General features: G+C 39.3%; 1 protein-coding gene across 2 annotated transcripts in view; it reads left to right on the forward strand.

Annotated features, from left to right (window-relative positions):
• LOC118551409 (protein phosphatase 1 regulatory subunit 12B) overlaps positions 1–14,340 on the forward strand; it is a 105,136-nt gene extending 90,796 nt beyond the window's left edge. For both annotated transcript variants that reach the window (XM_078078271.1, XM_036117167.2), the window contains exons 7-14: positions 59–138; positions 1,056–1,195; positions 6,358–6,470; positions 9,017–9,220; positions 10,274–10,356; positions 11,698–11,823; positions 12,358–12,398; positions 14,213–14,340. In XM_078078271.1, coding sequence (XP_077934397.1) covers positions 59–138; positions 1,056–1,195; positions 6,358–6,470; positions 9,017–9,220; positions 10,274–10,356; positions 11,698–11,823; positions 12,358–12,373 — 762 coding nt within the window. In that variant the 3' untranslated portion in view covers positions 12,374–12,398; positions 14,213–14,340. The remainder of the gene's footprint in view (positions 1–58; positions 139–1,055; positions 1,196–6,357; positions 6,471–9,016; positions 9,221–10,273; positions 10,357–11,697; positions 11,824–12,357; positions 12,399–14,212) is intronic.
• The last annotated feature ends 11,153 nt before the right edge of the window (positions 14,341–25,493 follow it).

A 25,493-nucleotide genomic window follows, 5' to 3' on the forward strand; every position in this document is an offset into this window, starting at 1 on the left:
GCTGATTTTTACCAATAGTCAACTTCTTCCCTTTCCTCTCTGTTTTTTCAATTTCCAGCTTCGAAGTGAAAAAGAGACACGGAATAAGCTCATTGAGTCAGACCTGAACAGCAAGTTGCAGAGTGGACTTTTTAAGAAGTAAGACGTTCAGGACTTGAGAAATGGGATGAGCTCTGCTGTGTTTGGCTGCATATGTGTGTATGACATAGCTTGAGAATTTATACAGGAAAGAAACTGTGTTTGATTTAAGCCAAATGATCTTTAAACATGTGGGATGTTTGAGGGACAAAGAGGTGGCATTGATATATGGGGGAGACACTGAGGGTGGGTGAATGTGTTTTTTTTTTTTAATTTATTTTTAAGATTTTATTTATTTATTTGAGAGAGAGTGTGTGAGCATGAGCAGGGGGAGGGGCAGAAGGGGAGGTAGAAGCAGACTCCCTGATGAGCAGGGAGCCTGATGCAGGGGACGGGGGGCTCAATCCCAGGACCCTGGTTTCACCTGAGCCAAAGGCTGATGCTCAACCAACTGAGCCACCCAGGTGCCCCGGGTGAATGTGTTTTAAATTTAGAAATTAATTGAGACAGTGTACAACATTTTCCCCCCAGCTTACATTTTCCCCCCAGCTTATGGGTTCCTAGTCCTAGTTACATCCCTAACTCTAAGTTCTATGAACTCAGGGACCATGTGTGTTTTGTTTACCACTGTACCAGGGCCTAGCATGATTCCTGGCAGGTAATAAACATTCAGTAAACATTTGTTAAATGACTTTTTAAAACTATTTATCTGCTTTATCACTGTCAAGATTCATAGCCCTCCTTTTTCCTGTGTGTTGAACAGGCTAGATCTACTTAAGTCATACTCTAAAGTCAAATACTGAACCTTAGTCTGCAAAAACCCAAGGATTCAGAAGAATGTAAAGAAGGATTTGAAGTATTTCTGTTATTGCTTCTACACAGAGGTTTATAGACTTGTTCTCCTTATGCTTGATTGTCAGTGAACTTAAATAGTTTGCCATTTCTGAGTTACACTCAAATTGTCATCTTTAATTTAGCAAAGAGAAGATGCTTTATGAAGAAGAGGTACCCAAGTCCCAAGAAATGGAGGAAGAAAGCAAAGAGTCTAGCAGCTCCAGCTCAGAGGAGGAGGAAGGTGAAGATGAAGCTTCTGAGTCAGAAACTGAGAAGGAAGGAGGTAATGTAAAGATATTCATAGTAAAGATCCTCTGTTTCCATAATGCAAGGAGATCACTGCTTGTCAGAGCTAGGAGGCCTCAGAGGGCTCCAAAAAGAGCTTTAAGTTCTTTAAGTTTAGTTTTCAAAGATAAGATACCAAATTTTGAGTGAAAACTTGGTTGTAAAAGCTATGAGCTAGGTTAGAATATGTGTATTGGTTTCTATGTAGCCATATGATAAGGCGCAAAAAAATTCCTTTAAAAAAAAGGATTTATTGATTTATTTATTTATTTAGAGTGCCCATGCATGGGCCTGCAAGCAGGCGGGGAGGGGGAGAGGGAGAGAATCTCAAGCTGACTCCGCACTGAGCGTGGAGCTCTACTGGCGGCTTGATCCCACAACCCTGAGATCATGACCTGAGTGGAAATCAAGAGTCAGACACTCAACCAACTAAGCCACCCAGGAGCCCCCCAGAAATTCTTGTGTAAAGGAGCCAACTGTCTGACCTCAGTTTGGTAGGGTGTAGAGACCAGATTCCAAAATTCAGTGTGCTAAGAGACTGAGGAGGTGAGATCTTGCAGAGTCATATTTGGTCAAGTATCTTTAACCAGCTGGTGAAAATTTGCATTTAGTTCTCAGGTTCATCTGATTCCCTAAACAAAATCCCAAGATCTTTTCATTTTCCTTCTGATTATATGAAGCTCCTGAGGTGGGGATTGAAGAAGGAGGTGGGGATTGAAGAAGGAACAAAATCATATTTACCTTTATGACTGTTATTAATATTATATATACTTCATATGACACTTCTTAAGTTTATTATATGGCAAGACAGGAAACCCAATAGTGAGAGTGAGGTGCTGGACATGGTCAGATCCCCAAGCTGTAGAAGCAGCCATAGGTTTTGATATACAGTCTGGCAAACACTGAGAAAAGACATACTGGGTTTTACTGAGTAGCGGTTCACCTGCAACAGAATAGCTCTCATGGATAATTGGAAGTTAATGATAACTAAGATTTTTACAGTACATGTGTCCTACCCTCACTGGCTTGTATCAGTAGTATTAGTATTAGCTCATTGAATGTCACCAAAGGAAATTAGAGACCATTGATTGTGTAGAGAAGATAGGCACCAACTAAGTTTATAGCATAGGAGATGATCTTTTACTCATGGAGCCTTGAATTTCTGTTATTAAGCAGGCACAGCTTGCTCTGGAAATGCTAGTGTAGTACCTATCAAAATTTATAAATGTTCATCTTTTTTATGTTTTTATTATTTATTAAGGACTTACATGTCTTAAGCTTTCAAGTATTTCTATTTGGTCTTGCTCTGTGATAGATCACTTTGTTAACTACCAAGGTATTAGAAAAATGGGAGGGAGCTACCTGAACTACTACAATTGCTTCGTGATATGTACCCATGCCTCAGGTCTCTGGTCCCTGCAGCCCATCTCTACATTGCTGTTGGAGTAAAACACCCACAGCACCCTTAGGTTATACTACACCTCTGTCCAGAAGCCATCTACGACCACCTTCCCCACTCCCATCTTTGCCTGTAGAATAAATCCCAAGTCCTGTAACCTGACTTTCAGGATCTTTCATGATCTATCTCCAGCTGACCTTTCCAGTGCTGTCCACAGGCAGTGTCATCTACTAGCCAAGCTGGATTGCTTGGTTTCCCCAAACATGCCCTGAGCTTTCCTACTCCTGAACATTTATTTGCACCTTAAAATTCATTTCTGACCATCAAATGCTTATTGAGTGATTTCTGTTTTAAGCTATAGGATTTACCAGGATGAAGAAGCCTTTCTTTAGGTTTCCTGTATAAAAAAAGTGAAAAGGAGTGGACCACTTCACTGTTCCCCCACCCCATGATAATTGCTCCCCTGTCTGTTTCCCTCTAGCACTTCATACTTATCTCTGTTGTAACACTCATCATTTCAGCTGAGAACTCTAGGTTTATCATTTACTCCTAGGTCTCTGCATGATGCCCGACACAGGACAAGCATTCACATTCATTAAATGCTTTTTGTTGGATACATCTAGGACATACAGGGGAATAGGAAGGCATATACATGAATAAAATACATGCCACATGAGAGAGATAAATGTTGTCAGTGGTATTCACTAGTAAGAAAGATTATATTTAGTTTGCGGGATTATAACAACACTTTACATTTGGGTAGTGCTTTTTACTCTACAATGTACTACAACTACACCCTGAGGGATGTATTATCACCACATTTTAGAGTGGGAAATTGACCCTGTAAGGGGTAAGGCAAACTGGGTCTCATAGCTGGCAAGTGGTGTGCCTGAGATCCTGACTTTGATCTGGGACTCCTCAGAGTAGCAGGGGCAAAGTGAAATGTGGAAATTATCTGCCTAAAAGGTGGAAGCTAAAGGTGTGGAAAAGGACAAGATTTCCCAAGGAAAAGATTGTAGAGAAAAGATGTACAAAAAAGAATCGTGGGGCATGCTCTGTTTAGGAAGTAAAAAGAGGCAAAGAAGGGAGGTTGAGGAAAACCAGGATATGTGTTTCTGCATCAGAAAAGCCAGGGTAGGGGGCTGCCTGTGTGGCTCAGTCGGTTAAGCATCTGCCTTCAGTTCAGGTCATGATCCCAGGGTCCTGGGATCGAGCCCCATGTCAGGCTCCTTGCTCTGCAGGGAGCCTGCTTCTCCTCCTCCCTCCACCTCCCTCTCCCTCTGCCTTCCACTCCCCCTGCTTGTGCATGCTCTCTCTCTCTCTCTGTCAAATACATAAAATCCTAAAAAGAAAGAAAGAAAAGCCAGGGTAGGAGTGGGAAGGGAGAGGTCAAGAAAGAGACAGCATTTAGGGAGTCTGGTAATCTCAGCAGTTTCTGTAGCCCGATGTAGGCAGAAGCTAGATGGTTCCAGCACGCTTCCCTGCTCCTTTCTGCCCGTTGAAGTTTTACTCATATTTCAAAGCCCAGCTTAAATCAGCTTCCTTTATGAAGCCTTATCATCACAGATACAAGCTTTCTCCCCTCCTCTGACTGGTAGCTATTTGTTTGAACCTCTTTTATATTACTTACATTACCTAGTAGTAGCGTTATTTCTGTTTGTTTCTCATCTCCTCTCTTCTTCCCCTACCAGCAAGTTTCAGAAGCACTGAAATGTATTGTGTGTCTTGTTTATCTTTCTGTCTTCCATAATGCCTAGCACTGGGCCTTCTATATGGTAGGTCCCTATAAATATACATTATATATAAATGTATATTGGAAAAATATGGGGAACTGGATTATGTCTAAACCTTTCCAAATGATGCCCGACACATTATGTATGTACTGAACAAGTATTTGTTGAATGCATTTATCCTGTTTTTAAAGATTCACAGATGCAACCTCATAAAATGACAGTTTTCATATGTCTTACATATAAATGTAGTTGTAAAGAATACTAATTCTCTTTTGAGGTGAATGTAAGCAGTTTGATTTGGATTTCTATTTTCCCCTTTCTTTTATTTATTTGACTTAAACATTTGGTATATTAGTTATCTATTGCTAAATAACAAGCCATCCTCAAATTTAGTGGTGCTTAAAGCAACTATTTATATAAACCCAATTCTATGGGTTGGCAATTTGGGAAGGGCTTCACTGGGATGGCTTTTCTTTCCTCCGTGTGGTAATACTGGGCTTACTCATGTGTTGGTGGTCAGTTGGTAAGTCAGCTGGGGGCTGGCTGGTCCCAGATGGCCTTACTCACCTTTCTGGTAGTTGGTTAGGATGTTTGAGGCAAGTGGGCCATGTTCATCAAGTGGACTGTCCCCTGCTTCTTCACACGGCGGTTGGATTCCACAAGACGAGAGGGCAAGGTTCAGTGCACAAGCACTTTCCAAGCCTCTGCTTGTGTCACTTTACTAATATCCCAGTAGCCATAGAGAGTCACATTGCCAAGCCCAGAGTCAATCTGAGAGGCCACTACACAGGGGTATAGATTCATTGGGAGTTCTTACTATAATGATCTGTCACATTTGGGTAGTAAGGTATACTTCTTGGGGTTAGAGATATTCAGATAATATTTAAAGAATGCCTTGAATATTCATAATAACCACAAGAAATAACATTAATAATAAATTACTGTTTACTAGGGACTTATTATGGCCAGACATTGAACGATGCAATTTAAAAACATTATCTCTAGACTTTATAGCAACTCATAGGTAAGAATTAAAATTCCTGATTAATCAGTGAGACAAGAGAGGTTCATATATGTTAAGTAAATTTGCCCAGTGTCACACAGCTAAAACGTGGCATAAATTTGTCATGTAATTCATAGGTGGATTACTCTGGGGCCCTGTTTCCAGAGTACATAGATCAGAAGGCCCCACCACACCTACTAGGTGCAGGCACTGATGTAGCAGTGAACAAGACAGATGGGGTTTCCACTTGATGGCCCTATAACATGGACTACTGTTATTTATTAAGAGGGTTTACCTACTACACTTCTGTAGTTTAACTCGCAATATCCTCTGTAATCCTTTCTACCTTTATTTCCTATTGTAATCCCAAGAATATTCATTACTTTAATTAGGCCTGCTTAAATTAGGCCTGCTTAGACTTAAATTTACTGACCAACAGATGTGTATATTTTGATTTCTGATTCATTACTCATACCCTTTCTTCCTCCTGCCAGTCGGTATTTGTCTTCCAGTTTTCTCTATGGCATCTTTCCTTGTTGTTTCCTCCCTCAGAGGATTTACTCTGAACTCATAAAGCCCCGTTGATCCAACTCAACCAATTTAGCACCTAACTTATATATGATCTTCTATTGTTACTATTATCATTATGCATCTTATCTCATGTCTTGATTATAATTACCTAGAAAGCAAGATCTATCTGGTTTTTCCTGCCCGATCTCCCAAAACAGAGTAGATTCTTATTATGTACTTACTGACAAATTTTATATATGATACATAATGTGGAGAAAGTTTTCAGTTATATATCTGGGAATTGGAGCCTACCAAGAAAGGAATTTTACCATTGAGTTTATTTCCTTTTGGCAACTTTGCTAGAGATTTCATTTTAGTTTGAGTCCAAGAATTACATGGCCCTAATAATCTGTTTTGATATGGGTAAACCTTTTCTGTTAGCAGAAAAGTACATACATACACACAGATAAGGTTTTCATACTTGCACTTGTTGCTTCTCTTGTCTTAAATAATAGATAAAAAGCCAGAAGCCATTGTCAACCATTCCAACTCTGAAAGCAAGAGTATTATCACGGAACAGATACCACCACCGGCTCAGAATACCTTCTCTGCCTCTTCAGCTAGGAGAGTGAGTATTTTGGAACTAATTTGAATATTATATTTCTCCTACTATGGTTACATACAGTTTGAAAGGCCTTAAAGATACATTCTTGCAAGATAATACAGATGCATCTTGCCTGTCCTAGTCAGCTTAGGCTGCCATAACAAAATACCACCAACCAGGTGGCTTTAAACAACAGAAATTTATTTCTCCCAATTCTGGAGGCTGGGCTATCCAAGATCACGGGACTAACTGTGTCACACGGGGCTAGCTGAGTCAGTTCCTAGTGAGGAATCTCTTCCTAGTTTGCAGACAGCCACCTTACCTCTAAATATTATAGTCACACTGGGGATTAGAACTTCAAGGTATGGATGGGGGCGGGGGTGTGCACAAACATTGCTTTTATAACATTGCCTGCAAAAGCTATAAATCCATCACCAAACAAATTTGGGTACAATGTGTTTAGATAACATAGGATATAGTGATCTGGGACCAAAGAATTTTGTCCATTGCTTATTTTCTTCGTATCTACGGCTAAGTAGGTAAGTATATATAAAGCTCAGACTGGGTTAGGAAGATAGCTAGCATTCAGTATTTTTTTTTTTTTAAAGATTTTATTTATTTATTTGACAGAGAGAGAGACAGCAAGAGAGGGAACACAAGCAGGGGGAGTGGGAGAGGGAGAAGCAGGCTTCCCGCAGAGCAGGGAGCCCAATGGGGGGCTCGATCCCAGGACCCTGGGATCATGACCTGAGCTGAAGGCAGACTCTTAACGACTGAGCCACCCAGGCGCCCCTAGCATTCAGTATTAATTGATTTGATGACTTATGCCCTTTTTTTTTTTACATCTTGTTTAAAATTTTACTTTCATAAGTGAAGTCTTGGTAGTACTCATAATGAGTAGAGAGCAGAGGTAGAAAGAACTTGCTGAGGTACCAGAGACACCTCCTCCTGCAGTTTGGCCCAGGCTTCTGAGAAGCTATAGGCTTCTAGTCAGTGAGACAGAGTTGAATAATGACCTTGCTCTACAAAGGATACAATTAGTTTTGAGATTAAGAATTGATAATGAGTTCTTGGGAAGAAAGCTGTTGAAAAAACTCTATGGTTTTATAGATACTAACTTACTGATCTTCTTAGTGCCTCATGAATTGAAAAGACAGGATTATGGTATCATTGTGGAGATGAGGAAACAAAGCCCTGGCTGCTTATTTATTCCTATGAGCATCACTTTGAATCTGTAGAGATGTCTCAGATAGGACACAGACCTCACTCCTCACTCCGGCATTTAGCTGTACCTCACATACTCCCACTGCTTCTAGGTGTGACTGGACTTCTTGCTTTCTTTTAATTTATTTTATTTTATTTTTTTGTTTTATTTTTGAAAGAGAGAGAGTGTGTGTGTGACTCTCAGAGTCAGGGTGGCTTATAAAGAGCTCACATGATTGAGCCTCTACAGCTGGAAGGAGTACATAAATATATATATTCAGATGACTAATTAAAAGAGAAAATCTGAGTGTGAGCTGGAGACGAGTGATTTAGTATTTATTGCATTTTCACTATACCAGGCAGTAAAGGTGGCCTGATACCTGGAGTAAGACCAAAGCCATCTTGCAGAGGTCCCCCAGATCCCAGGAATGGACTGTTGACTGCAGTTCTAAAGACCAGTTACTTCAGACTGGTGTTTGTTGGTTAACACTAGTCTATGATGTTTTCTGTGGTTTATGGCAAAATGAGATAAAGACAATGTAAGCTTTCCAGAAAGCTTTCTTTTCTGAGGTTAAAATGTTTTTCTTTTTTTAATGAAATGATAGTGATGGAAATGGTAAGCAAGTTTTTGAAAGATGTTCTCCTGGCAAAATCTAAAAGATGGTAACTCTATGACTTCTACCATTTTTCTTCTTTTTTAATTTTGCTGCTCGGTGAAATCTGAAACACTTGGAACTGCTGCTCAAGATCAAATAAACTATTTTCTTGAAATAAGCAATTAGAATTTGAGTGGAGTGAGTTTTAGTATTTTTATTAGTATTAACTTAAGTCAGCTTACCACAGTCTTATCACAGTACCTTAAAACATACTTATACATTGGCTCATCTGTGTTTTCTAGTCTCCACATATTATAAGGAGGAATTAGCTCATTATCACCATTTTACAGGTGAGCATGTTGAGACCTAGAGAAGTAAAATGTCCCATTTTCAGTTACACAGTGAGTCAAGCAAGAGAAGATGTTTTTACTAGAACGTGGATCTCCTGGTGTTCTAGGTCAGTACTCATTGCTAAGAGAGCAAATAGTGTTTAATTTCTCAGAGAGCAACTCTGTCAGTAGGAGCACTGTTAAGAATCTGAGACTATTTCTGGCTCAGGGAGAAAGGCAGTCTTGAGCAGTTATTAGCGTCTGCCAGGTGAGGAAGGGAACATTGGCAGAAAGCCTGCCATGTATTTGTTCTTGTACTGCCTTATGTTGCCTCACTGAACTTAGTCAGTGTGGGAAAAGGCAAATAGGCTGAAAAGAATCATCAGGACCTTTTTTTTTTTTTTCCCCTTTTCTTTTCTTTTCTTTGCTTCTTCCCTCATAGTTCTCCTCCAGCCTTTTTAATAAGCCGGAAGAGCCCAAAGATGAATCTCCTTCTTCGTGGAGACTGGGACTCAGAAAAACTGGCAGCCACAACATGCTGAGTGAGGTGGCCAATTCTAGGGAAGCTCTAAGGGACCGAGGCTCTTCCATCTACCGGTCATCATCAAGCCCTCGGATTTCTGCTCTGCTGGACAACAAAGATAAGGTGCAGTTTAGGCAGGGTACGGGGGAGTTCCTGGGCAGTTCCCATCTGTGAAAATTCATTCTCAGGAGCAAATGAAAGTGTGTTCTAGTCCCTGATTTGATTCTGGAAGTACAAAGTCTTTAAAGGGAGATGGCACATTGATAGTTTAATCAGTTAGCTCTTTGCTTGCTATTATTACTCGGCCAAAAAAGAAAAACCTTTTATCTTTCGGCATATCTTATGTTCATTCTTCCTTACCCTCCTTACGTAGGGCAAATAAATAATAAAATAAATTTAGTCAGAAACATGAAAATTTGGACATGGCCTAAGGTTCCCTTGAACCAATACCAGTAATTTATTGTTTCAGTGTTTGGAAGCAAAGTTCCTTAGCCGGACTTTGGATCCTAATGAAGCTCAGGCAAATTAGCACTTAGAAAAAAATGTTTAAATGCCTTATTTTTTTCATTACTAGATATATAACAGCTCATCCACATAATCATCCAAGATCAGTGCATTTTTATTTCTTAACTTTTGGTTCCAGATTTTCTAGGGCTTACCTGATGCTCTGGGGTCAGGTCTGCCCTGTAACCGTAGTCCCCCGCTCAATATTGTGTTTCTGGAGACTCCTCAAGGAGATGAGTCATATTGGTTGGATGAATTCTGCAGCATATTTGTTGTGCATGAAGCTGCATTTCAAAGAGAAGATAGGCTGGGGAAGAAATAAGGCTTATTTCGTTAAGAATTTTAGAGTGGAGCTTTCTGTTTGTGGCTTTTCAAAGGCTCCATCTCTCTTGGCAGGGCTGTTGCTTTGTGTAATTTGTGCTGCTGTTTTCCTTTTTTGATCGTTTTGGCCTTTCCCATGAGAATTATTTCCCTGTATATTGGTCTTTTAATGGAGGAGAGGTAGGAATTAGCCTTTGAAAGGTAACCTTTTGTAATACCACTCAAACCAGAATTGGTATTGGATCTAGAAATAAGATGATATAGGTGTATTGATCTCTGCTTTTTTACCGAGAATGTTACACTGTGTCAGTATTGTACCTTCTCTGTGTCTTACTTGTTTTGATTTTACAGGAGAGAGAAAACAAAAGCTATTTTAGTTCACTAGCACCCCGGAGGCTCAGCAGCACAAGTGACATTGAAGAAAAGGAGAACAGGTAATCCTAATCCTAATACAGTCCAAAAGATGGTCCTCTGTAACTTTCCTAGGCATAGTGATGCCTTGGCCATCGCTCTGCAGCCATCTCTCTGCAGGTGCCCTTAGCACATTATGAATTGTTTATTCCTTCTGCTTAGAGCTCCTCCCAGCCCTTGCTCTCTTGCTTTGCCCTTCGCCCTTCAGGCTCTCATTTTAGCTTGGGTATTTAGGAAGTCTTTAGGAAGTCTTCCCCGGCCCTTCCAAGGGTGAATTTGTTTTAGTACACCAGCAGGCTTTGTAAAGGTAGGGTCTATGTCTGGTTTCTCAGGGACCCCTAGTGCCTAGCACACGACCTATTCCATGGTAAACACTAAAGGTATTGTTATTTAATTAGTGATCAACTTCTAATGTGTATGTACATAAAATTTCAAGTCTTCCTCATCAGTTAAAATGAATGTGAGGATTTTGAGGTATTGCTGCATCTCAGAACAGAACCTGATCGAGAACCTTGCTTTTTAAGGTGTGGTCTTCCCAACCAGCAGCATTGGTTTCACCTGGAAGCATGTTAAAAATGCAGAATCTCAGGCCCCACCTCAGACCTGCTGAATTAGAACTTGGATTTTAACAAAAATTCTCTAGGTCATTCGAATGCACATTGAAGTTTGAGAAGGACTGCTCTGGAGAGCCGCAGCTTTGGTCGCAAAGGCCCTGAGTGAACAGTTGTGAATTAGAAATCCTACTACAGCCCTTTCCTGGACGACTTTTATTTATAACACTAAGTAGACTTCTAGCAGGTTCTTCTCTTTTCCTCCTCTGTGGTAGTTACCTCTTTCCCTTGTGACAGACTTCCTCATCTTCCCCATCATCCTCTTCTCTGCTTACTTATGAACAACCTGTTGGCTTTGTAAAGCCCTTTAAAGGAGAAACAAAAGTGAGTTCTCATTACCAAAGAATTGGAGACCTTTGATATAAGGATTTGGTACCTGTTGAAGTTAGTTGGCTTTGAAGTTGATAAAAGAAAGCAGGCAGTAGTAATACTTGACCCATTCTCTATGTATACAGAAAACAGGTTTATATAAAAGTGTGTCTATTTCTTTAGCCATCATATTACAGTTTCCGTCCCTGGCTCTTCTCTCCCAACCCCCCCCCCCCCCCCCAGCGAGGGAGAAGCAGACTCCCCGCTGAGCAGGGAGCCTGATGTGGGGCTTGATTCTAGGACCCTGAGATCATGACCTGAGCCAAAGGCAGATGCTTAACCAACTGAGCCTCCCAGGCACCCCTCCCAGTTTGCATTGTATCGTGGACAAAACTGGTGGTAGGAATCAGTGCTTTGTTTTATTTTTCTTTCATGCCTCTACAGAGAATCAGCTGTTAATCTAGTGAGGAGTGGTTCGTATACACGGCAGCTGTGGAGGGATGAAGCAAAGGGAAGTGAAACTCCACAGACAGTTGCTCCTTCTACCTATGTATCAACCTACTTGAAAAGGTACCAGGTTCCATGGGGTGGGAGATGATTTTTCTTCACTCTGGTCATGGGTGGATGGGTAATAATTGCATGCCGTTTTATATCCAATTAGCACCACGAAAATGAATCAAAAAATGAATTACTTTTAGATTTCTTGGGAGTAACATCTTGACTAATTTTAAATTAACATTAATTTATTTTCCTAACTGAATTAAAGTAAGCTAATTCCAAATTCTCACCACAGACAGATCTGAATTTATACTCTCTCCTCTCAGTCCTATTAAAATCTTCAACTGGAAGTGACTTCTAGTAATCCCTGAGCAGGACTGAATTTAAATCACGTTTGTCCAGTAGCTAGCTTTCCTTTTTCTAAAACTAGAGTAGTTCCCATCTCAAGTTACATTTTTATGGGGAGGAAGGGAGGGACCCTATAGGGTGGTGAGGGGGGTGGGTAACGGGGATAGTTTTGAATTGCATTAAAGAAGTTTCATATTGAAGCCTGTTAATTTAGGGACTTGAGTTGTTTTTTTTTTTTATGACTTTAATGGCCCTCAGATCCATCAAGATGTGAAACTCGCAAGTTTGGTGCAGAGAAGGTACATGGGTTTCCTTCCCCTTTTCTCATCTATATTCTCTTTTCTGCAATTATTTTCTTTGCCATGTACCAGCCAGCAAGCAAAGCACCTTTGCCAGAGCCATTAAACTATAAGATATACTTAATTAGTATTTTAATTTGAACTTTGCTGCTGATGTCAAGAGTCTGATTCTCATTTCTTACCTTGAATTCTTTCTTCACTTTTATTTACTCAACCCCTCCAACTGCCTCTTCATGCCATGGGCTTCATCATTAGGTCTTATAGGATTGGTTGGCTGCCCAAGAAACAGCCTTTTGCCATAAATTATGTGTTTGGGTTCAAAACTTATTTCCACTTGATTAGAGGAATCTTGTCAACTAGTTAATATCAGAACATGGGAACTAGTAAGCTATAAAACAAACAGCCAATGTAGCCTTTTGATGGTCTTCAGTTCTGCAGAGATAATTCAGTGTTCTCACTGAAGCTTCATTATATATACAAACTCAGTGTTTTTGGCTTAATGAAGCTATCACTTATTTGTCTTCAGGACTAAGGTCTTAGTCTGTCTAGATACATCATTACTCCTTGTGGTTGCATCCAAGACCAAGAAAACTTTTCTAAGAAAATAACGTTCTAGTACTAGGAAAGAGAGAAAGCTGCATTTAATTTCCAAGCATGTTGTTACATTGTGGTGGGGTTGTTCTTTTTCGTGATCCAAATCATTAACAAATGGGTTGAGTGGGTAGCATCTGGATAGATAGGTATAGTTGGCACAATTATGGTAAACAGAGGAGAAAGGGACTGCTTCTATTTAGGGTGGAAAGCTTGCTTAATTATGTGAGTGCTTTTTGAAAGAAGATCCACAACTTGCTTCATGCTTTGGATTTCCAAACTTATGTCACCCTTAAAGCATTTTTTGATTATACAAAATCTCATTTTATGATCTTTTCAAAAGGGAATTGTATGCTATCACTATTTAAAAAAGAAAATGCGAGAAGACATTTGGCCCTCTTGGGCTCCGCCAGGCCTCAGCATACTTTCCATTTTCTAGTTCATCTCTTGTCCTTAGGCAGAAATTCCTTTCCTGTGTCCCAGTAAAATGCATCTTAAAGTAAAAGGCTTCATAGCTTGTTTTGGTCACCCCTGCTCGTGTCTCATTACTATAATAGTAAAAATGTTTTTTTTTAAATTCTAATCCAAATAATTTTTTGCTTCAATTGAGATGGTTCTTACTTATCTTCATTTGAAACAAACGAAAGTTGCCTTCTGCTGCCCATGCAATATTATTTTCTAGACTTAAAACTTTGAATCCTCCCAAGACTAGGCTAAATAACCACAGTTCTCAGACATTTTTTTTTCCACAGAGCTTTTTTATTCTTCTCCACTCTTTAATTTTAAATTTCTACTCCAAAACCTCCAAATTCTTGGTCTTACTTTAGCTTCTGCAGTGCTACTTGTGTATCAGGTAGACGTTTGGGGTTGCATGATTTTTTTGCCTTGGGGTTTGTTGGGAATTACTTTTTCTAATAAAATTATTCTATTTGCTAATATTTCTTAGCCCCTATTCTGTTCCTATATACTATTCTTCTGCTTTCTCTTATTGCATATCATCTCTCCTCCATGTTCCTTCACTCTTTTGGATGATTGACAGATGCCTGCTTGCTGCCGGTGACCCAGCTCTAGCTGGAGTTGATCACTCACTCCACTTCCCAGTTGCCATACCCTCTCTTTGGTCTACATTCCTTTTAAATGCACAATCTGGGGGGGAAGGTGGTGCTGGGAAATGGTGGGTGAGCAGCATGTCCTGAAGAAAGTGACTGTGTGCTGTTTTGCAGTGCTTCCTTTGGTAGAAGTAGTGACCCCACAAGTCCCTACATTTCAGCCAATCGCAATTCATCTGCTACCTCACCCATTACCATTGGTTCATCTACCTCTCGGGGCAGCAAGTGGCAACCTGCCTCTTCTTGCCCTGCACCAATCAGTGCAAACACCACTGCATCTGCACACCATGGCAGGTAAGGCTTCTTGGGGCCATTTGAGTTACAGTCATCAAAACTCATGCCTCTGGATGCACATACGAGATTCAAACCAAAGAGACTTTGGCACTGGGGAAGCAAGTTTGAATTCTTGTGAAAATGTCCATGATTTAACGAGGAGGTTTTGTTTGGACTTGTATTAGCCACTCAGCAGTTGCTCATTGAAAAATCATAGGGTATATATCTTGGTACTTGGTGTTTAGGCATCAACTTAAAATGACTGCTTTTGTGTGATTACTGTGTAAGGGTCTCATCCTATTATGGGAAAGCACATATTAAAAATATCCCCACACTTCACTTACATTAATTTCCCAGTGAGTAGGAATCTCTTCTACTTACTCTTTTTTTCAGAGGATGGCATACAAACCCAAATCAGAAGAAAAGCTAGCTCTTATTCCAAAAGCTTCCTATAGCTTCCTGAAAATTCCCAGCCAATGAGAGCATTTTGCTGGAAATACGCGGGAGGGAAGAGATTTATGTTTGTATAAATTTGTCTAGATTTGTGGTATTCCTGGGGCCGTGGTGTCCAGTCTGCCTAAGGGGTAGCATGGGGGTAGCCTGGCCGGGGCTTCATCGTGAAAGCACGATAGGACTTCAGCTGTGGTTTTGGTTATGGCTTTCAACCCTGTATGTGTGCGCAGAGACCTTTCTACTTTGGGGTATGGCAAGGGGACTTCTTTTTGAGGGCTTGTTTCTAGAACTGACACAAAGAAAATGAAAAACATTAATGATGATAGTGTTGCATGTTGCTGCAAGAACACTGTTGATGGTAGTACTTGATTGATTTTTGTCCATTTATTAGATTTCTTTCCTTAAAATAAGTGGTGATCATTTGTTCCAGGAGGGATAGGCTTAAGATGGATTATTAATAATAATAGTGATAATTATGTAGAAATTTATTAGGTCCTCATAATAATTCATCTGCACAGGCATAGTAAATATTATACCATAGATGAAGAAACTGAAACACAGGTTACTTGCTTAAGTATTAAGAGCTGAGACTAGGGAAAAATAGTAACGGCTGCCATTTGTTGAACCCTATCACGTGCCAAGCATTGCCTTAGGTACTTACAAAAATTACATGAGCAATTGGTTTACTCACATGTAACAGTAAATCTAAATAATTGAGGCCAAAATATGATAAAGGTTTATTTTTTTTCCCTCTCACTTAAGAAAATCCAGAAATAGGCAGGGCTGGCACCACAGCTTCAAAGTCCTTAAAGAATCTTGGATCCTTCTGTCTTTCTGCCTCACAATCCTTAGATCATGCTTCCATTTCCACAGGTTGCCTCATGACAGAAAATAGCTGCTGAAGCTCTAGCTGACATGACTGCATTCTAGGCAGGAAGAAGAAAGAAAGGGGGAAATACAAAAAGAGAAAAGGCCTCTGAACTGAGGTTTTCCCCCAAAGCACTAATTTTCTACTTATGCCTCACTGGCTACCTCTAGCAGCCAGGGAGACGTTGGAAAATGTGAATTTTTAACTAGGTGCAATGCTGCCCTCAATAATTTACGGGTTCTGTTAGGAAGAAAAGGAAAATGAATATAGGTTGGGCAACTTGCTATCTCAGGCACACATATATTGTTTATATATAAAGAGGCCTCCAGCGTATGAAGTACCATTTTTATTTTATGGATGTAGAAACTGAGACCCAAAACTTAATCATCTGCCCAAGGTCACATATCTAGTAAGGAACTGAGGCAGGGTTTGAACCTAGATTTGTCCATGTCAGAGATCCTATTTCACTATTTTGTTTCCACTGAGCTTGTGTTTTATTCTGAGCTCAATACTAATGTTCTTCATACATTTTATTTAGTTATCACAAGACCCCTGCATTTTAAGGTATCATTATTCCCGTTTTACAGATGAAGAGACTGGAGAGGTTAACTTGGCTGAAATGTAGCCCCACATGGTTCCAGAGCCTCTGACCCCTGCTCTGCAGCTTTTCCTATTTTTTTTTTAAGATTTTATTTATTTATTAGAGAGAGAGAGAGTGAGAGAGAGAGCATAAGCAGGGGGAGCAGAGGCAGAGGGAGAAGCAGACTTCCCGCTGAGCAGGGAGCCTGATGTGGGACTCGATCCCAGGACCCTAGGATCATAACCTGAGCTGAAGGCAGACGCTTAACCAGCTGAGCCACCCAGGCGTCCCTTCCTATTCTGCTCTTAACATTCTACTTATAAAATTATACCACATATCAAAATAATAGTACAAGTTCTATTCTGTAATTCAATAAAATAAAAATCCTTGGCATTTCCACAGCAGAAAAAATCTCAGGGAGAACAAAACATGTTATTAACCTAAAAAGAATGTCAGGTAAGGTTTTTTTTGTTGTTGTTTTTTTATGTTATGTTAATCACCATACATTACATCATTAGTTTTTGATGTAGTGTTCCATAATTCATTGTTTGCGTGTAACACCCAGTGCTCCATGCAGTACGTGCCCATCCCCCCACCCCCCTCCCCTCTAGAACCCTCAGTTTGTTTCTCAGAGTCCATAGTCTCTCATGGTTCATCTCCCCCTCTGATTTCCCCCCCTTCATTCTTCCCCTCCTTCTATCTTCTTTTTTTTTTTTTTAACATATAATGTATTTGTTTCAGAGGTACAGGTCTGTGATTCAACAGTCTTACACAATTCACAGCGCTCACCATAGCACATACCCTCCCCAATGTCTATCACCCAGCCACCAATTTTTTATAGTTTGGTTCTGGCTAATTTTATTCGTGTGTCCTATAGACTCATACATTTTATAAGTCTGAGGAATTTAATTTCACCTTTTTTCTGAGTCATTAATTGCTTCTGGAGAAGTGGCTTGTGTTTTTTAGATACCACTTCAAAACTGTTCTATATTTATAATTGCATCTAGGTACCATATTTAGATTTTTTACAATCTGATTATTGCTTTCAAGCTTATTCTAATGATGTGATTATTTGAAAATGAGCTTATAGCTACTTATAAGCATTTCTGGTAATTGTGAGTAGGTGAAAAAAAAACAAACAGATTTTTAGCATTCCTTATCTTCATTGCTTTTCCCATCTCTGTGAATATCAATTTTGGATCTCTGTTACCCCAGCAACAAGCTGTGACATCACAAATGATAGCTTTTTGGGTGGAGAGCCAATGGTTGCTCTCAACTCTTTGTTAAGAAACAAAGATCTTGTTTTCATGTAAATGAGTTTAATTATACAGCTTGCTGTTGGAAAGTCTGCAGTTAAGGTTACATATAGAATCTTACTAGTTTTTGTTTCTGTTGCTCATGTATGCACTTAAGAATACAGGCTATCAGGCATTTGGTTAAATAGAAAGAGAGCAGTTGCTGAGCTAGGTGGGAAAGAACTAAACATATGAGGTTGTATTTATCAAATATCTCTGGAATCCAAGAAGATGGTCATCTAATCCAGGCTGAGGACTACCAAAGACTCTCACTGCCAAGAATTAAGGGGCAGGTGGAGAATAATATCGTAAGTGACTTTAGCGTTGTTTTCATGTGTGTGGAGAGGCCCTGCCTCTGTGTGTGTGTGTGGAGACCAGATGGTGCTCAGGAGTCATTTAAAGCATTCTTGCATATGTTACTATCTTCCTTGTGCCATAGCTCATTTTTAAAAAAATTTTTAATCTCAAGCAAAAAAAATTTTTTTCATGAAATATAACTCTTTGGGCAGAGGATATCAAACTAAATGTATAATCATACTGTTGTAAGAATTAAGAGCTCAGAATTTAAAAAACCAGTCAACCAGCCAACAAAATTGGAGCAAGAAGATTCTCTAGTTAAACTTATCTCGAACCCTCTGTCTGTGTGCTAGTGCTTTGTTATGTAGCATGCTTAACCATTCTCTTTCTGCTTGTGTTTTTGTGTGTCTGTGTTTTTGATTTCAGGACTCCTTACAAATCCCAGGCTGACTCAACAGCAGAGAAAACAGCAGACAATGTCTCTTCTAGCACCCCGCTCTGTGTGATCACTAATCGCCCTCCACCTAACACTGCCAATGGGGTTACAACTGCCACTCTGCTCTCCACTCCTGGAACAGACTCCTCTGTGGAAGCCAGGGACAGGAGGAGGTATGTTCTGTACTGATTTCATTTGCGGGGTTCTGCTTTGAGGTAGGAGATAAAGGAGTGTGTGTGAAGTCTTTCCCCCAATCCCAGATACATTTATGAAAATCGATCTTTATATTACAGTTTGGGTTTTCTATTTTGCCTCTGGGAGATTTTTGACAGAGATCTTAATTATTTCTGATAATATTTAACATAGATACTTATTCTGTTATGAATATAGGCATATCTTTTTTCTATTTGTCTTATAAAAGAAATCAGGATCAGGCATTATTTCCCCATTTTGTGATGGAGAACCTGAAGCACAGAGAAGGATCTTTTCTTTTGTTCTGAGGAGTCCGTGAAGATTTCTCTGGCAGGAAAGAAAAGCAGTATCATGAAAAAGCTAGGATATCATTTAATTAAGAATACCGGAAAAAGAACTGAATAGTATATGATGATATGGTAGAAGGATAGTGACTAGTTACTGTACAGTTTCTTTAGAGAAAAATTATGAGAGAGCAGTCATGAATTGGCACAGGAGAGATTTAAGGTAGAAGCTAAGAAGAACTTTTTGATTGTCATTATTAGGAGATGTTCCAAGATGTGACCAAGAAGAATGGGACATTTTCTCCCACTTGAAAAAGTGTAAAAAATAGAATGCACTCTATTTGGCTGTTTCAGATCTACTTAAAAACTGAAGCCATACTTATCCCTTTTTTAAGACTATAAAAGGAAATGAAATCTTATCAAAATTTAGATTTCAGTTTGGCTTCATTTTCTTTTGACTATCCAAAGGAAGAAGATTTTATGTTTGTGAGTGTGTATGTATGTGTAATAAGTCAAGAAGTCTTATCATCTACAAGATACAACGAGTTAAACTTTTTAGATGTTTGTTTATTATAAAGACAGTTCTAAAATTAAAATTTTGAGAAGTGGAAGGGAGATGTTAAGTGAGTTGAAAAATAGTGGTTTTTTTCTTCCTTTCTTTTTTCATTTCTTTGTATAAAAATAGAAGAAAGTCAGTTTTCTGGGCTAACAGGTTGCAGAGCATCATCTTTTCATTGGTTTCCAGCCAAGGAAATTTTAATAAATTGATCTTGAATATTTAATGTTTATATATTTAATAGCTCAGATGGAATTTAGGTATTATTAGTTTCATCTACGAACTAAATGCAAAAGTAATATTTTCTGAATATTAGCTGAAAAAAACTCCCTTTAAAAATTCCTTCTGGGCTGAGACAAGTAAAATGAGTTAAATTCATCATTAAGATTATGATCCCTGTAAGGATGTGTAAATCAGGCTTTTTATCAAACTGCATTATTAAATATTTAGTTGCATGCACCATTATTTAGAGAAACCTAGAAAGACAGTTACTGTCTTCTGGGATTTTTATAACCTATGAACAATAAGATAGCACCTGCTACAGATTTTAATTTTGTTTTATAAGTTTTACTTAAGCCACAAATAGTTATTGATTATATACTGTGTACCATGTATTATCACTAGGACATAATTCCTCAAGAAGCAGCAAATATAAGAAGAATTAAATCAAAATATCACTGAATTATGTGAATTTGGTGTATCAAGATAAGTGAATTTTTAGGATGGCACAAGATAATAAACGGGGATATTAGATATTTATTAGATAATAAATAATCTTAGACAAGTTAAATAGGGTGATGGCACAAGATAAATAAATAAGAAGATATTACATAAAGAGCTGTTGGACTCAGTCACTAGCATTCATTCTTTTCAAAATATTTGAACATTTGCCATTGCAAAGTACTATGATGAACCCAGGTAATACAGCAGTGAACAAGGAAAACAATCTCAGCCCTTGGGGAATGTATGTGATAGTGAAGAAAAACAAACACTAAATAATTGTGATATATACTATGAAGAAGTAGTGTGAGTTGTTATGACAGAAGATCTGCCTACAGAAGACTTCCCTTCTCCTGCAGAAGGTTATCTTAAGGGTATGATCCTCTTGTGGACAAATAATAGCTAGGAAAAGGGGATAAGCATTCCTGGCAGAAAATATGGCTGTTGAAAAGCCACTAAGGTGGGAAGGTGCTTGATCCTTTGGAGAATTTGAGAGAAGATGTTGTGGCTCTGGGGTAGAGTTAGGGAAAGAGCAGTCTAAGGTGAGGCTTGAGGAATAAATAGGAGCTATATCATGTAAAGTCTTACAGCTGAGGACAAAGATTTTGGATATATATGTTAAGAACCATGATGAGCTACTGGAAGCATTTTTTTTTTTTGAACAGCTTTATAAAGATATAATTTATATATACCATATAATTTAAGGTGTACAGTTCAGTAATTTTTTGGTATATTCACAGATACGTGCAATGATTACCACAGTCAATTTTTGGACATTTTCATCATCTTAAAAAGAAATCCCATACCTTTAATTATTGTCCCCCCTACTCCCACCCCATCTTCCCATTCCCTAGACCTCAGCAACTACTGATCTATTTTCTGTTTCTGTAGAGTTGCCTATTCTGGACATTTCATGTAAATGGAATCAATATGTGGTCTTTTGTGACTGACTTCTTTCACTTAGAATAATGTTTTCAAGGTTCATCCATGTTGTCGCATGTATCAGCACTTTATTCTTTTTAATGGCCAAACACTATTCCATTGTGTGGATATACTGCATTTTGTTTGCCACTCGTAAGTTGGTGGACATTTGGGTTCTTTCCACCTTTTGGCTATTTTGAATAATGTTACTATAAACATTCATGTACGAGTTTTTGTGTGGACATATGTTTTTCTTTCTTTTGGATATATATGTAGGAGTAGAATTGCTGGGTCATACAGAAAATATGCAAAAAGCAAAAGGATAACATGATCTGGTTTACATTTTTTAGAATTCTGGCTTTTAAACTCTGGGTACAATATTCCATATGAATTGGACAGGGGAAGGATGGACAGGAATAGATGTGAGATGACCAGTAAGGACACCATTGCAAAAGAAGGGTGCATGAGAGAGAACATTGGCTTGCACAGAGGTAGTAGTAAAAGAGATGGAGAAAAGTGAATGGACTCAAAATTTATTTAGGAAAAGGTTCTAGCAACATGGTAGATGGATTTATAAGGACCCCTTTCCCATTATAAACGTAGGAAAATGTAGTTGAGTTCAGAAAAGTGAAAGGGAACTGCTAGGTGACAAAAATGAAGAGAATCCAAAGGCCAGAATGGTTTGAGTGGCCCAGGGTTGGTATAGGACGTCTAGAGTAGATGTTAGCGTCTGGAGGCTCAGATTTTAATGCCATGCCTGGGTGTAGGAAGCATGGCTTTGGACCTGACTAGGCTAGGATCTGTAAGTAAGAACCTGTATAAAGCTGGAGTTCTCAAAAGACTGCCCAGTTCATGAAAAGGGTACTTTGTCTATGGCCCCAAAAAATGTCAAGGATGGCGCCTATTCAAGGGTCTGAGCAGGGACAGAAAAATCTTTTGTGGGAAATTTTTACTACACATATAGTGTGGAAATCCCAAGCCAAGAATTTTTTTTTTTTTTTTTAAGATTTATTTATTTAGGGGCGCCTGGGTGGCTCAGTCATTAAGCGTCTGCCTTTGGCTCCGGTCATGATCTCAGGGTCCTGGGATCGAGCCCCTCATCGGGCTCCCTGCTCAGCAGGAGGCCTGCGTCTCCCTCTCCCCCTGCTTGTGTTTCCTCTCTCTCTGTCTCTCTGTCAAATTAAATAAAAATCTTTAAAAAAAAAAAAAGATTTATTTATTTATTTGAGAGAGAGAAAGCGCACGGTGGGAGGGACAGAAGGAGGGAGAGAGAATCTCAGGCAGACTCCATGCTGAGTGCGGAGCCTAATGCTGGCCTTGATCTCATGGCCCTGAGATCATGACCTGAGCTGAAACCAAGGGTCGGATGCTTAACCCATTGTGCCACCCAGGCTCCCCGCCCCCTGCCCCAGAAACCAAGAATTTAACATAGAAACTAAGTCGGCACTCTTGAAACTCTGGGGCCATTGGCACAGGCAATTTAAAACCACCATGAAGAAACACATCGACAACCCAGGGTACAAAGGATTTCTATAAAACAGTTGCCTACCAAAGACAAACTCACATAGGAAATGAACCACTCTGAGAAAAAGTTAACAGATGCAGCTTCTTAAATACTTGATACTTTTAGAAGTATTACATGCAGATTACTATGTAGTAGAATTTTTGGATGCAAAACAGAAACCTCAAACTATTATTTAATTTGGTAACAATAATTAGAAGTGACCAGTTGTACTGAAGATAGACTAGCATCTATAAAAATGGCAAATTAATCAGAAGTGGTTCCTAGAATAAAATATTTTGGAAATGTGTTGTTTCTATATAGAGTCCTATATATGGGAACCTGCATATATAAAGCATCTAACAACCATTTATTGAGAGACTGCCATGTGCCAGGCACAGTTATTAAAGATACAAGGTCAAAGAACAACATCTTTCCTGCCCTTGAGAGCTTAAATTTATCTGTTGTGGGAAGGCAAACAAGCAAATCAAATAATATAGTCAGTTGTTAAGTGCTCTGATAAAGATATGTATAGATTGCTATGGGGGCACAGAGGAGGGGAATCTAAATTAGCCTGAGTAGGGTGACAGAGAAGGTGTGCCAGAGGAGGTAACTGGAGTTGAATTTTGAAGGCAACTAGAAGTGAACTATAAGTAGTAATAGGAGGCTGATATTTTAGAGGGAACACAAGAAATTCAAGAAACAAGTTTAATATGCCTGAAGCTGGGAGAAGGCAAGGCCAGTGTTGTATTTCTGAAAGTGTCTTTGTGAAATAGATTTAGATGAATTAAAAAAAAAAAAATAACAGCCTGTGGGCAAATGAGTTTGTGAAAGAATGGGTTAAAGGAAGTTAAACAGGATTACTCCAAAACCTTCTCGGGATCATTCCTCTCAGGGGGGTGGTGGTGGGAGGGGGGGAGTTGGGTGTAGAGAGGGGAGTGTGGGTGTGGTTAGAATTTGCAGCATTTTCCAAATTTCTGTGTCCATCGAATAGTTTTGTTTTGTTTTTTTTCACAGAAACCCAAGACTGGTATTCCACTGGGTATACTTTGGAAATTGTGGAGCTAGAGAGGTAGGCAGGAACCAAATCATGGAGATTTTTGTTGTGCTATGCTAAGAAACTTGAACTTCTGTTTTCAAAGCTATGGAATACCACTGAAGTATTTTCAGCTGGGGAATGACTTGATCAAATAAAACCTATCATTTAAGCCTTTACAGAATTAAAGCCATTTAGAATTTCTCCCTCTAGACAAACATAAGCTGAAAGAAAAAAAATATCACATGTTTTGAAAACAGCTAAATTTTCCTTCTGAAAGAGCATGCTGGGTGCTAATTCTTCTCTTGAAGCTGCAGCTTTCTCTGTAATCAGCTCATTGTGGAAGTATTTGGACTCCTGCTGGGAACCATGATGGCGGCCTGAAGCTCACATTCACAGGTCCAATTTGAAACAATTAGTGAGCACTGGGATAAATGGGGCTTTAAAATGGGCCACAGCGAGACCTACCCAGTGGAAAAGCCATCTCTCAGAAAGAATCTCCATTTGCAGTGTAATCAGAGCATGTGGACTGGGGAGTGGGTCTTACCATGAAAGCTGCACAGCTGGCTTTTCTTTTCTGAGAATGTTTGGTCCTAAGAAGGGTGTGTGCATACCGATTGGCTCATGATGAGTCTCAGCTTTACTCCCTGTGTGCTTTATTCAGTTCGTTAACTACAGATACATTATTAAATGGACAGAGCTAGATACAAAAAAATAGATTATGATACCAAACAATAATAAACATGGAAATCTTAACACTAGATTTTTTGGAGGGGGGCGGATTACGGGTAATTTTTTATTTTCTTTTGGGTTTTTTTCTGTATATTCCAAAATTCCAGAGTGATAAAGTATTACCCTTATAAGCAAGGCAGGGGAAGGAGAGCTTGAAAAAAAAATTTAACTCTAGGAACAACAGTCTTTCTTATGATGTCAGTCTGTGAAGATGGCCATAGGCACTGAAGAGTAAACACAAGAGTCAAGAGATTCAAGGTTTGCAGGATTTTAGATAATTTATGATTTTGCTACATAAGCTCAGGGCAGGACTTCTGAAATAGTTTATTACTTTTAAGAAAGGCATGATCTTGAATTTACAAAGTTCCTTTTGTTTTCTTTCCTGAAAAGCTCAAGTATGCTCAAAGTATTCTCTTTACCTGATGGAAAGAATAGGAGTTAAACTCCCTGTCTTACAAATGGAAATGCTGAGGCCCTCAGAGCATGGAGTGACTTGCCTAATAGCATACCTTGAGTCAGAGGCACAGTGGAGATCATCACCCAAGCCTCTTTTGCCCTTGTCATTGAACTCAATAACCATTTCTTCTTTTGGATTTGAGAAGAAAGGTTCTGATTCGGGGACCCGTCCGTCTTAGTCGGTAGCCCAGCATGCGGTGGTCTACCTTCATGGCACCGTGATCACCGCCACCCAGTCTTTGGAGTGTCCCTGAGGCTTACAGAAACCAGCAGGGTCATGTGATTGTACGGGGGTTGATTTGACTGGCGGACAGCAGGACAGAAATGGCAAGTGGCAGGCAGGTGGCAGATAGCCCTGCAAGGGCATCAGAGCCAAGCAGCAGCTGTCGCAAGAGTGTCGTGGCTGGTTCATTTTCCAAAGCGCCAAGTTTTCCTTAGCAACAAAATGTAAACAATTCCCTTGGCTAATATTAGAGTCTGATACTGTCTGCCTTTGATCCTCTTGCTCTGTTTCTCCTCTAGCTTTTTCCCTCTCAACCCAACCCTGAATTTTACATCTTTCTTTCTTTAATGTATTCAACTTCAGTAAGAAATGAACTCTAGATTACAAAATATTACCACTTAATTCTGAATCTTACATCTCTTTTATTGGTGCCCTTTCTTTTCTTTATAGAAACGGCTAAAATAGTTTTTCTCCAAAAGAAGCTAAAATTATTTCTCTTTCCCAGATAGCCCACATGCGACTGTGCTTGGTCAAGATATGGTCAGTATTGGCTGAGTAATATATACCACACT

Source organism: Halichoerus grypus, chromosome 7 (genome assembly GCF_964656455.1).
Source record: "Halichoerus grypus chromosome 7, mHalGry1.hap1.1, whole genome shotgun sequence".
NCBI lineage: Eukaryota > Metazoa > Chordata > Mammalia > Carnivora > Phocidae > Halichoerus > Halichoerus grypus.